The sequence below is a fragment of the Phragmites australis genome, chromosome 18, assembly GCF_958298935.1.
Source record: "Phragmites australis chromosome 18, lpPhrAust1.1, whole genome shotgun sequence".
In the NCBI taxonomy this organism is placed as follows: domain Eukaryota; kingdom Viridiplantae; phylum Streptophyta; class Magnoliopsida; order Poales; family Poaceae; genus Phragmites; species Phragmites australis.
Window position 1 is genome coordinate 13,009,883 of NC_084938.1, and position 10,706 is coordinate 13,020,588.

Here is a 10,706-nt window from a genome sequence, read left to right on the forward strand (position 1 = left end):
AATATCAGTAGGATCGATCGTGCCGTCAACACAGTGCAACCAGCATCTTCAGCAACCTCCACAACGTAGGACCAATATGTAAAAACCATGTTACTTATACTATATTTCCTGCGGTTTTTAATTTTGAGTATAGTAGATCTAGTCATATGTTATGCTTTTGTACATATATCTAGATTATGCTATGATGATATGATCATATCATTTTCTGCTCATGAATTATTTATGGATTAAATTGAACCTAAATATGCTTTATTTTCCAATAATTCAGAAACCTTATTATAGACACTTAGGTTTATTAATGGCTGGATATGTTGATGCACTGAGGCCAGATAAATTTTCTGGTGTGCACTTTAAGAGATGGCAAGTCAAGATCAATCTATAGCTAACAGCTATGAATGTCTACTAGGTGGCTAATTGTAAACTAGAAGGAATCCTTACTACTGAGTAGACGTTCACGAACGCCAATACACTCCTTGTAGGATGCATTCTTAGCATTCTTGATGACTGTATTTGTGAGGTGTACATGCACATACAAAGCGCGAAGAAGCTGTGGGATATACAGAATGCTAAATTTGGTGCATCAGATGCAGGAAGTGAACTATATATTATGGAGCATTATCATGACTACAAGATGGTTAAAAATCGCTCTGTAGTCGAGCAAGATCATGAGGTTCAGTACATCGTGAAGAAACTCAAACTCCTCAAGATCAATGTACCCGACAAGTTTGAGGCTGGAGGCATCGTTACCAATTTACCTCCTTCATAGAGAAACTTTGCCACTGTTGTAAAGCACAAGAGACAAGAGATTACTGTTGAGAGTTTGATCACGTCTCTTGATGTTGAGGACAAAGCTTGGGCTAAGGATGCGAGTCTAAAAGGAGACGAGGAACAGACTAACGCCAATATGGTGCAAAAGTCCTTCCACAACAAGAACAAAGGGGAAGATAATAAGCCAAATAAAACTACCACCTTCAAGAAGAAGAATAAGAATACAACAAAACTACATTTGCTTTGTGTGCGGTGAGATTGGACATATCGCTAAGGATTGTCCAGACGGTAAGGGAAGAAAAGCCCTACAAAAGAAGAACTCAAAGACTGCTAATGTGGTGATCATTGGTGAAGCTGGAAATAAAGCTGCATGGTATGAAAATTTATCTTCAGTGTTTTCACTATTTTAGTCTACTATTTGGTGGATTGATACAGGGGCCAATATTCATGCGTGTGCTAGTATCTCAATGTTCTCTTCTTATCAGATCGTCTATGATTCTTCCATCCTAATGGGGAATGAGTCATATGCTTCTATTTATAGTGTTGGCACAGTGGATCTGAAGTTTACTTTAGGAAAGATCGTGCAGCTGAGAAATGTGCAAAATATCCCAACAATGAACAAAGAATCTAGTTAGCGGCTCCTTTCTTTGTAGAGACGGGTTTAAGATGGTGTTAGAGTCCAATAAAATAGTAGTGTTAAAGCATGAATAATTTATTGGTAAAGGCTATAAATACGGAGGCCTGTTCCGTTTTCCCTTTCTAATTTCAGTAATAAGTCTGTGAACCATATTTGTGGCAACGTTAATGATGATACTAGTGTTTGGCATTCACGATTATGTAATTTGAATTTTGGTTCTATGACTTGACTTTCCAGCATGAGTTTAATTCCAAATTTTTTCATGGTCAAAGGTTCTAAGTGCTATAGTTATGTGTAATCAAAACAACCTTGTAAGCCCCACAAGGTACCTGATGAGAGAAATTTGACACATCTAGAACCCATTCATTTAGATCTATATGAAATAAATGTTGTGTAGATGAAAGGTGAAAAAAATATTTTATGACTTTGATTGATGATGCGACTAGATATTGCTATGTTTATTTGTTGAAAATAAAAGATAAGGCTCTAAATCACTTTAAAATATATAAGACAGAAGTTGAGAATCAACTAGAGAGAAATATCAAAAGAATTAGATCGGATCATAATGGAGAATATTTCTCTAGTGATTTTGACGTATTCTGTGAGAAATATGAGATTATTTATGAGGACGTATCTCTATTCACCTCAGTCAAACGGGGTTGCAAAAATGAAGAACCACATATTGAGTAACTTGGTTAATATCATGTTAGACACTGCAAGATTATCTAAGGCAAGATGGGGGAGGTCCTCTTGATTTCATATCATGTCCTGAATAGAGTTCCTCTCAAGGATAAGAAGAAAACCCCATTTGAAGAATGGGAAGGTTGAAAGTCATTACTTTCTTATTTACGTACTTGGGGATACTTTATAACCTATCTAGCTTTAGATCTAAGATTTTTTAAGTTATATTTGATCAATTTTAAAAAATCTTGAATTCAAAACTATGCCAAACAAGACTATAACATAAGCATATGTGTATGTATGAAAATTCGTAAAATAGTAGATTCACAATTTCAGTGTAGCAAAAATCAGTTTTGGCTATCCTTTATGGACGTCGAAACAAGATTTTCGGAAAACAGATACGGACCCATTTCGTAAATTGCTTGTTTAAAACGTAAGATCCAAACAACTCGAAATATCTGAAAAAATCTGGATTCGTCCATTCCGGGTCCCACCTGTTAGCTGACCTAATGTTAAATACCTGTGAAACCTCTGCCTGGGTCATTCCCCACCTCCTAAACCCCAACCCTCTCCAAAACCCTAATACCCCCCTTCCCCTGCCGCCATGGGCTCCACCGCCGCCGCCGCGCTCCCGGCCTCCGCCGGCGCCGGCGAGAACCTGGTCCTGATCCTCGACTTCGGCTCGCAGTACACCCACCTCATCACCCGTCGCGTCCGGCAGCTGGGCGTCCTCTCCCTCTGCGTCTCCGGCACGGCGCCGCTCGCCTCCCTGGAGGGCCTCCGCCCGCGCGCCGTCGTCCTCTCGGGCGGACCCCATTCCGTCCACGCTCCGGGTGCCCCCACCTTCCCTGAGGGATTCCTGGACTTCGCTGCCGCCGCGGGCGCGTACGTGCTCGGCGTCTGCTACGGGATGCAGCTCCTCGTGCAGTCCCTCGGCGGCACCGTGGAGCCCGGGGAGAGGCAGGAGTACGGGAAGATGGACGTTGAGGTGACGGCGCGGTCCTCTGCGCTGTACGGTGAGGGGGCTGTTGGGAAGTGCCAGACGGTGTGGATGAGCCACGGCGACGAAGTGGTCAAGCTGTCGGAGGGTTTCGAAGTGGTTGCGCGCAGCGTGCAGGGCGCCGTCGCTGCCATCGAGAATAGGGAGAAGAGGTTTTATGGGCTCCAGTACCACCCCGAGGTAGCAACCGTTACGATTATTTTCATGAATTTTTCAGCTGAGCTACACATTCGAATTCCTTTGTTATTGGTTCGTGAAAGGAGCTTTCTTTCCATGGTGGAGCTTTTATGGGTGGCATTCGGATACTGTTGTTTCATTGTTTGGATGATTTTTGGAATTGCTGATGGAACTGTATTTTTTAGTGAAATAAATGAACAAGATTTCTGAATTGAGGGACAAATTGGGTTGGGAATTAGGGGTACACAGGGAAAGGTCAAGATATGTGGTTCCTTTGAGTTAGTTTCTATTGGAATTGGTGGCTAGTTTGGTGGCAAGTTCGCTTATTCTTAAGTGACATGGATGGACTGGTTCCAAATTATGCTATGAGTTGATTTAGAGATGGACAAGATGAGACTTCGTGGAAGTTCTGCATATATAGATAGTACTAATAGAGATGACACTTCTTTTAGTATTGTTATTGTTGATTGTATAATTACTCCATTGCTTTTGCTCTTACTGTATTACCTCACTTGGATTGGGTCGCTCTATGCAAATATGTTGATGTCATAGCATGCTTGTTTCAACTCTTCAATGCCGTGATTATGCAAGGTTACACATTCACCCCAAGGAATGGAAACTCTGCGCCGCTTTCTTTTTGATGTCTGTGGGATAAACCCCGATTGGAAGATGCAAGATGTTCTGGATGAAGAAATCAAGACCATCCAAAGCATGGTTGGCCCTGATGAACATGTTATTTGTGCGTTATCAGGTGGAGTTGATTCAACAGTTGCAGCCACTCTTGTTCACAAGGCTATAGGAGATAAACTTCACTGTGTTTTTGTTGACAATGGCCTACTAAGGTAATAATATACTATTTTGTTTCTGCAAGTTTTTTAATAGAACTTCTGCTCATTTCAAATTAGTGTGCCATGAAACTAACATAGAACCTCATATGCAGATATAAGGAGAGAGAACGAGTAATGTCAACCTTTGAAAGTGACTTGCACCTGCCAGTCACATGTGTTGATGCCTCGGAGCAATTTCTTAGTAAGTTGAAGGGTGTTGAAGACCCAGAGAAGAAAAGAAAGATTATTGGCAGGGAATTCATAGCTGTCTTTGATGAATTTGCTCACAAGCTAGAACAGAAGATAGGGAAAAGACCTGAATATTTAGTTCAAGGGACACTGTACCCTGATGTGATTGAATCATGCCCACCTCCTGGAAGTGGAAGGACACATTCCCACACCATCAAAAGCCATCACAATGTTGGTGGCCTTCCAAAAGATATGCAATTAAAACTCATTGAGCCACTCAAGCTCCTATTTAAGGATGAGGTACTGATCTACCTCAATCACATAATATATTTCTAATGTTTTTTTCTTGAATGAATGCATGATCTGGTGTTGTATAATGAAAGAAACCATGAAAATTTTCTTGTCTTAGATTTTGAAGAACAAAATTCTTATTCACAAATTTGTTATGTTTGTATGGCCTCCAAAAGGTTCGGAAGTTGGGGAGTATTTTGAATGTCCCTGATTCCTTTTTGAAGCGACACCCATTTCCTGGGCCTGGTCTTGCTGTACGTGTCCTAGGTGATGTTACAGAAGGCAATGCTTTGGAAGTTCTTCGTCAGGTTCGAGCTTTTGGAATTGTTAAATTTTAGCTAGAGCATCTTTGACACGTTATGGTAATTGTCAATTTCTCTATTTCTTTCTTTCAGGTGGATGAGATATTTGTTCAAGCTATTAAAGATGCAGGTCTCTATGATAAAATTTGGCAAGCTTTTGCTGTGTTCTTGCCTGTACAAACAGTTGGGGTTCAGGGTGACCAGAGAACTCACTCCAATGCTGTTGTTTTAAGGGCAATCACCAGTGAGGATGGCATGACTGCAGATTGGTGTGTAGCACTAAAGTTCCAGCTCTGTTACACTCTTTTTTCACAAACTTTAGATACAGTTGTACTCTGCAATATTTTGTTGCAGTCGTACACATAAGTTTGCTTGGCTGCAACAATTAATCGTTCGTATTCTTGTCATTCTAGAGTTCATGAACAAATAATTGGGTCTCATTCATGATCTAATTGGTTAATTTGAATTTCTAGCAAATACTAGTAGTCCGAATGATACAGTTAAGTTTTTACCTTCATTCCTTTGGCGGTTTGCCTTTTCTTTTCTTGACAGTTTGGTCATATTCCAGGCCATCTTATTTATGTGCTTACTGTAAAGTGCAATTGATGACTTTTATGTAGCATATCTTGGTCATCTTGAACAGATTTTTTATTTTGTAAAAAAATATGTACTAGATTATATATTTATTTTTTTACTTAATAATTTCCTATGTGATGGCCGTTATGTATGTCTGGTCTTAATATTAGCATTTTACTTTGTACCCTGCAAGTTGTTGGAGCATACAGAATTGTGTTCTCGAAATAGTTTTCTGTTGTGCTGTCATAATGCTTCTGGTGAGCAATAAACTATAGGCATCGTCTCTAAACTTTTCACTGTATCCTGCATATTTTCACATCTCATGCCATTCTCGTTTCAAATTTTCAGGTATTATTTTGAGCGTGAATTCCTGGTAGATGTGGTCAATAAGATCTGCAATAACGTTCGGGGCATTAACCGTGTTTGCCAGGACATAACATCAAAACCACCAGCAACAGTGGAGTGGGAATAGGAGCTGATGCTCAGATGTTGCAACAGTGGAATGGGATGGGACGGCGCCACGGTTGAGTGGGAACAGCATTGTACCTTTTGATGCTGGGATCAAATGATATATGGCCCTGGTGGTTGTTTACACCTTAGTCAAATCCGCTTTGTCAAACACTAGGCAGACGATTAACTCAGTTAAGCTTGTGAACTGCATCTGTTAAGTGCTTTCTATTCATGAATAGGCTTCTCCTTTCTTAATTATTGAGTCTTTTCTAGGACATCTCGAACTGGAGATACTCCATTTAGCCAAAAAAAAAATAGTGTCGTTTTGCGAGTTGTGCAGTCACACTTTTCAAACTAAGGCTACATATATATCTTCTGAAATATTGGATGGTAAAGATAACATGTAGAGACTTGTTTTGAATTAATTTCATAGTAAGTTTAATGTCTTAGGAATGTTACAACAAAAATCGGTGGCCAAAATTGTGTTTTAGGTGACTACGATGTCCAAGATGACGCTTGTGACCAAAGATTAATAACTTGCTTGGACTTTTCGATTTAAAGGATTTTGCAATACTCATCTCCCTGTGCTCCAGCAACTGTCTTTGTTTCCTCGCTTGACTTCGGCTCATCTCGACGACTAATCCTCATCTCCAACTTAGACGTGTATCCCGACCATGTACGGTGTTGTCACTTATCACACAGCACATAACTTGCAACAAAAGAACTAGCGCCAACATAGAAAGTACTATATTTTGGATCGCTACGAGTTAAAAAAACTTGAGAAAGTTCAGTCTGCAAACTTAGATCCAGTCTGCAAACTTAGATCCAACAAAAATTGAAGGATCCGGCTAAGGTCGTATTTGTTTCAGTTCAGGATTATAATAAACTAACTTATTTGTTCTGAGCTGAAATAAACAGCTAATTTATTTGTTCAGATTATTATAAGCTGAAACTCAGATTATAATAATCTCATAAGCTGTGAAAATAAGTTTATTTTAGCTTATTTTGACCTTCTACTATACTACCTATCAAATTTAAAAAAAATTACCCACCAATGCCACTCCTCTCACCCTACATCCGAATCCCCCACCCTCTATTGAGGGCATTGCAGACTTTTACAATAATCCAGGTTGTCAAACAGCTCACAGCTTATTTTCCTCCAGCTTATCATAATTCAACTTATTATAATACACCATCTATAAGCCGCTTATTATAATCCTAAGCTGAAACAAACAGGGCCTAACGCATGGCTGTGTATGCTACTGTCGGTCCAGATGCACATCCCGTTTTGGCACCCACCTTCTCTTTTGGTGGTTTTCTAATCCGGATGCACACCCGGGACCACATCTTTTCCCCATCCCCACGCACGCTCCTGCACAGTAACCCTGGCCCACTACTATTTGAAGCAGAAGCTACGCGATTCCCTCTCTCACGGGGGATTTCATCATTTGCCACTCCATAAGTTGACGCTCACCTATTTACCCCCCACGAATTGGACTCCTTTAAACTGCCACCAAATTATCTTTTTGGTTTCTTGATTTGCCACTGTTTGCAGCTTATAGCGCTAACTAACGCCCGCGGGGAATTTCAGCATGTGAAATGATGAGATTACCCTTGGTTGGTTCTATTAGGGCATGGGAGTCCCTCCCAAGCTCATTTGGTCCAGTCCCCACTCCCCCCCACCGCCCCCGCCACCACCGCCTCCTCCTACCCCGCCGTCGGCGGCCCCTCCCCACCCGAGCTTAGATCCGACACCAACACATGATACTTCACACCGCCCATAGGTGAGATCTGACTCCATCTTCTCTTTTCCTCTGGTTTGCTGTGCGCGAGGGAGATGAATAAGGAGGATCGACCCCAGTGGTAAGCGTACAACTGCTCACTCACGCGATAGGAGTTGGTTCGAAGGCTGACTCTATATTTTCTTTGGTTTTGTTGTACATTTCATTAGGATTGACCCAGAGGTTGTGTTTAGAATCGGTGTTACTGTTGATGAGTATATCGCGAAGTTCGACAATGGTAGCACTTTGTCTGTCCCTTACAAGAGTTTCGAGTGGTGGATTGATATGCGTGGATACAGTCTCGAAAAGATGTATGAGGATCTTGCTAGCAAGATAATTTGGGGATCCTGTCAAGAGCCGTTGTGCTTTGTAGTGGACAAGTTGAGTGGCGAACTTGAACATGTTGCCCATAACCTAGAGTTGTTGCGGCAGTTCCAGGAGAGGGACAGGTTGAAGTGGCTGTTTTTCGCCGTAGAGATTCGAGATAAGAAAGGGTACTGAGAGTCATAGTGCAGTGTGAATGAAGGACCTTCAATTTGTATTCAAGCACCCTCATCATCCAATAATGTTACCAATGCCAATGAAGGAGAAGGCATTGGTTCTCTGTCCGTCCCAGTCGCTGAAGTTGATGGCTCTCAGAAGGTTGTGGTGCCTAAAATAGATTGGGACAGATTGGAGATCCTTCCAACTCATGAGGATGGAGATGCACCTGTTGTGCTAGGGGAAGATCAGCTCTATGACTTGCTTGGACTTGGAGCTGATGATGCAAGAGCTGAGGCTGCTAGGAATAGGGCACCTGCTGTGCCACATGTACCAGCTGATCTAGAGCAGGAGATAGGTGAGGCAGCTCTTCATGTGAATGATGAGATTGAACTTGAGGTTGGGATTCATTGGGACAGGGATGATCCACCAATGGATATTGGTTCTTGCTATCCCAACATGGAGGAGTTCAGGATTGTTGTAAGACAACATGCTATCAAACATGAATTTGAACTTGGGACTGAAAAATCAGATAAGGAGAGGTTCAGAGGGTCCTGCACAGCTGAAGGGTGCCCATGGAAAATTATTGCTAGGACACAATCAGACAAGAGTGTGACAGTATTAAATTCTTAGTGCTTTGCATTTATGTGCTTTGCATAGTGTTCATATGGTAGTATGCATACTGAATTCTTGTGCTTTACACTAAATTGTCTTGGTCTCAATTTTGCAGGTGACTGTTAATAAGTATGGCCACAAGTGTGCATCAACCAGTAGAGTGCTTACCAGAAATGCATCTAAGGGGTGGGTGGCAGATAGGGCAGCAAGTGAGCTGAGGAAGAACCCTAAATCCTAATATGGGTGCTAAGGAACTACAACAAGGGCTTGAGAGTAAGTACAACGTGACAACCTCTTACTCCACAGTTTGGGCTGGTAGGCAGAGGGCAATGGATACTATATTTGGATCTTGGGATGATAGCTTTGATTGGTTGTATAGGTTTAAGGCAAAGATTGAGCTTAGGTCCCCTGGTAGTTTTGTGGAAATAGAGACTACAACTGTTGGTGGGGAAGTGTACTTTAATAGATTTTTCTGTGCATTCAAGCCATGCATAGATGGCTTTAGGGCTGGTTACAGGCAATATGTTAGCATTGATTCCACTGCACTCAATGGGAAGTGGAACGGACAATTATGTGCTGCAAATGCTTTAGATGGGCATAACTGGTTGTTCCCCTTGGCATTTGGTTTTTTTCAATCTGAGACAACAGAGAGTTAGACTTGGTTTATGGAACAACTTAGAAATGCTATAGGATCAGGGGCCAATATGGCTATATGCACAGATGCATGCAAAGGTCTATAAATTGCCATACAGAGAGTGTTCCCTTTTTCCAGAACATAGGGAATGCTTCAGACACCTGATGCAAAACTTGATCAAGAAATTCCATGGTCCTGTGTTTGGGAATATGTATCCAGCAGCTAGGGCTTATAAATCTGATAGGTATGGGCACTACATGAGCATAATTTTAGCTGCCTGCCCTGCTGTTTAGGATTACCTTGATAAGTACCATTATCTGTTATGGGCTAGGAGCAAGTTCAGTGAAAATATAAAATGTGACTACATAAATAACAATTTGGCTGAAAGATGGAACAGTTGGATAAAGGATTTAAAGGACTTGCCTATATGTGAGTTAGCTGACAAGATTAGGGAGAAAACAATGAGGTCATTTGAAAAGAGGAGAAAGATAGGGTTGAGGCTTAATGGAAAAATTCTACCCTCTATCACACTAGAATTGAATGCTGCTAGTAGAGGCTTAGGCCATATGAGGGTCTCAAAAGAGATTGATCATTCAGCTGAGGTGAATGAGATGTATGACAACCAAGCTATTGTTAGCACTACCACAGAAATGGTCATCAGTGCCGGCTCAAAAGCGCCATCAGTGGCGGTTTTCGAACCGGCATTGATTACTCGGCACTGATAATGATTATCAGTGCTGGCTGAAGAATAAAACATGGCACTGATACAAAGAATATCAGTGTCGGTTCTTAGTAAAAGCTGGCACTGATAGACCATCCCCCCCCTCCCCAAAATGTAGCCATTGCAAATGTCACATAAAGCACATGCACATATAATAATCTCAACACATAATGTATCACACATATACATAATTCATTCTCATCTCATCTCATTCATGCATACGTAACCATATTATTTCACATGTCATTGACTATAGATCATAACTAATAATAGTTTGCAACAATAGTTAATAATTAACAGAAGTATACAAGAAAAGGGTAAGAAACGATGTCATTAAATTGTTCTTGTTGACTGAGGATCCTAAACTACGTTTTTTGCCTTTTGAAGAATCAGGTAACGAACTCCACGGGTCTTTTGAAGGGCCGGATCCGTCAATACACCATTTGAGAACATGGTACCACCCCAACTCTGGAATGATTTGGTCATTGATGAACCCGCAGAGTTGTTCCTGAATTGAGTTGATTCTCCACAGCGTGAGGATACCTGTTTCCAGCTGGAGGTCCTGCAAGTACCAGAA

The 10,706-nt window shown here is 41.3% G+C and overlaps 1 protein-coding gene across 1 annotated transcript; it reads left to right on the top strand.

The window, feature by feature from the left end:
- Positions 1–2,635: 2,635 nt before the first annotated feature.
- Positions 2,636–6,153, top strand: LOC133899214 (uncharacterized). The gene is made up of 6 exons (XM_062340187.1): positions 2,636–3,266; positions 3,855–4,105; positions 4,204–4,579; positions 4,747–4,878; positions 4,966–5,141; positions 5,797–6,153. Exons 1-6 carry the CDS (start codon positions 2,691–2,693, stop codon positions 5,918–5,920), a joined length of 1,635 nt encoding a protein of 544 aa, XP_062196171.1. The 5' UTR covers positions 2,636–2,690; the 3' UTR covers positions 5,921–6,153.
- The last annotated feature ends 4,553 nt before the right edge of the window (positions 6,154–10,706 follow it).